The sequence below is a fragment of the Pistacia vera genome, unplaced genomic scaffold (genome assembly GCF_008641045.1).
Source record: "Pistacia vera cultivar Batoury unplaced genomic scaffold, PisVer_v2 Contig512, whole genome shotgun sequence".
In the NCBI taxonomy this organism is placed as follows: Eukaryota; Viridiplantae; Streptophyta; class Magnoliopsida; order Sapindales; family Anacardiaceae; genus Pistacia; species Pistacia vera.
In genome coordinates, this window is record NW_022196349.1 from 1,121,506 (window position 1) to 1,124,158 (window position 2,653).

At 33.6% G+C, this 2,653-nt stretch overlaps 1 protein-coding gene across 1 annotated transcript; it reads right to left on the reverse strand.

Annotated features, from left to right (window-relative positions):
- Nucleotides 1–247: 247 nt before the first annotated feature.
- Nucleotides 248–2,391, reverse strand: LOC116106383. Its single transcript, XM_031392743.1, has 4 exons — nucleotides 2,184–2,391; nucleotides 1,999–2,065; nucleotides 633–713; nucleotides 248–526 (listed from the first exon to the last, which is right to left on the reverse strand). Exons 1-4 carry the CDS (start codon nucleotides 2,343–2,345, stop codon nucleotides 459–461), a joined length of 378 nt encoding a protein of 125 aa, XP_031248603.1. The 5' UTR covers nucleotides 2,346–2,391; the 3' UTR covers nucleotides 248–458.
- Between the last annotated feature and the right edge of the window lie 262 nt (nucleotides 2,392–2,653).

The following is a 2,653-nucleotide window of genomic DNA, read 5'->3' on the forward strand; positions in this document are numbered from 1 at the left end:
TTTCACTCTCTATCCTAATTTTAATTAATAAACTACAAATTCATACATTTAATTTATTAATTCTCTCTCCCATTAAGTATATTTCTTAAAAATAAAGAACATCTTTATTAAATTTAAAGAGTATTGGATTTGAATAAAAATTGTGTTTTTTATATTTAAAAATTAATAAAGATGCTATTTATTTATATAAAAGATGCTCTTCAAAATAAAGAGCACCATTAGAGATGCTCTATGATAACAACTAAACTGGAAGACCACACAATCTATTTACAATTTTGTACTTCAAATTTTCTCTTTTCTTTTTCTTTTTTCTGGTTTTCCTCAATATTCCACATATGGAGAACAATTCATCAACAAAAGAACAAGCAAATCCAATGCATTGAAATACAACTGACTTGAGTTATGCAGCAACTATCTAAAACAAAATACAAGGATTTGAATAATTAATTTGTTTATAATTATTCTACCATGGAATCCACTGACGTTGCGGCAGTCGCTGGTTTTGAGGAGCTTTTGCCTTTTTTACCTGAACATTAAGTGACAAATTCATATCAATACAACTTGTGGAATTTCCCCAAATTATCAAGGAAGAAAGTATAAGTATTTGGCTGCATATAAATGTGATAACTCACCTTTACGCTTTAAGTGTTTAAGCTTCAAACCCTTTTTCATATGAAATTTCGTTGGTGTTTTGTTGGCGTCTGCTGATGTACCTACACCTCAAAAAAAAGATTAGATTATTTTTAGAATGTAATGTAAACGAAATCCATGGCAAGTTATGAAATCGGCAATGGGATAGCATGCAAAAGCTTGAGTCTAAACTTTAAAAAACAATAGCACAACATTGTTTTACGTTTAAAAAAGCTTTACTCTAATAACGATCATCCAATCTAAACCCAACCACTATCCATGCTTTGCTTTCATTCTTTCATATAATTACTACCGGAAAAACAAATACCTTAGCTTTAGCTAAATGAAAGAACCTCTGGTTATTTAGAGGAAAAAAATGAGAAGGCTCTACATAGGATTATAGTCTTAAATTTTTTTTGGCATGGTCTTGCTTCAACTCTGACCCTAAATAAAATGTTCGTCTCCGACCTTTTAAACCAATAAAACTGTAGTAAAATGTCTCTGTGCGGTTAAAAAAAGGAAAAGATGAATAGGCAGAATGCTATCAAAAAACCAAAGAAAGCTACTGTTGTTAGGTAAACAACAGAGTATAAGGCATACTATTCTTGACAGACATTATTTAAGCTGACAAAGTATTCTCTAGGATTCAACATTCTCTCTCTTCCCTAGAGTTAAACAAACATGACCAGAATGAAAACTTCCATCATCCCGAGGAAAAACAACATTGCCTCATAACATAAGTATTTGAGGGTTTGTAGAATGTCTATCTAAATTTCTGTTTATAGAAAAACGAATACACGAGTCAAAAATACAAGCAGAATGAGGAGAAGTACCTACGCAACTACATGCACAAAGCAGCACATTTAGCTACAGAATCACTAAGTTCACAAAGGCTTAACTTCTCCACAAAGAATACTAATCGGACACCATACTAATAATTCAGTTTTAAGCACACTGATTTCCTGTTATCATTTACAAAACAATAGTCTTATTCCAAATGCACCAACTCAACAACAAAATCTGGAAACCCAAACATTTGAAGACCACCATTCTTCTGAATCATGCTAGATGATAAGTATTTCCAAACCAATTTCCCAAAAATCCACTTGGCTCAGAAGGTCAAAGACGAGAAATTTAGAACCATCAAGCACCTCCAAGTCCTAATTCAGCGCATCAAATTTCGCATTGGATGAATCTTTTCTAACTTTACATATTAGCAATTACACATTAGAGACCATAACATTTTTACCAACTAAATTTGGCAACTTTATATGTCCGTTTAATTCTTCTACCCTAAATTAAATCTACAATTAATCCAAAAACAACTACAAAAACATCAATAAAATACATATAAAAACCAAAACTTACCTTCACCAACAGCCATCTCCACATCTTGCATACTCACAAGACCACTCCCCACAGCCTCCTTTTGGTCCTGCAAAATTAAACCCACAGAAAAAAAAAACAGCAAACCCACATGAGGTTCCAACACATGCAATCGAAAAATAACAAATTTAACATAAACAAAACCTCTCCTGAGCATTAACACATACTCTGCGCCATTTCTTGAAGAGTTTGCGTTGGCGCTTGCCCGAGACAGACAGATTCTGAGGCTTGTTCTTGAGCTTCGCGGTTTTTGGGTCTCCATGTCTCGATCTCTTTCTCTCTGCTTTCTCCGCTCTCTTCCTCTTCAGCACCACATTGTACTTTGCCATCTCAGAGGTCCTTTCTTGTATTCTGCCAAAACCCTAAATTTGAGAGAACCTTTTAACGATAATTTTCTGTGTGTGGGGGTTGGGGGCTTGTTTTTGGGCCTGGTTTTGAGATTGGTCAAGATGTATGGGCTTCAGTCGGCCCATGTTTATAACTTCGCTGCTAAAAATTGATGTGATAAATCAATTATTTATAGTTTATTTTTTTTCTAATTGGATAATACCATTTTGTCTAGAATATTCTCATTTTGAAGGAATTGTCTAGAATAAAGATGACCAAGATCTTGGTCATATTGCCCTTGAAACTATGT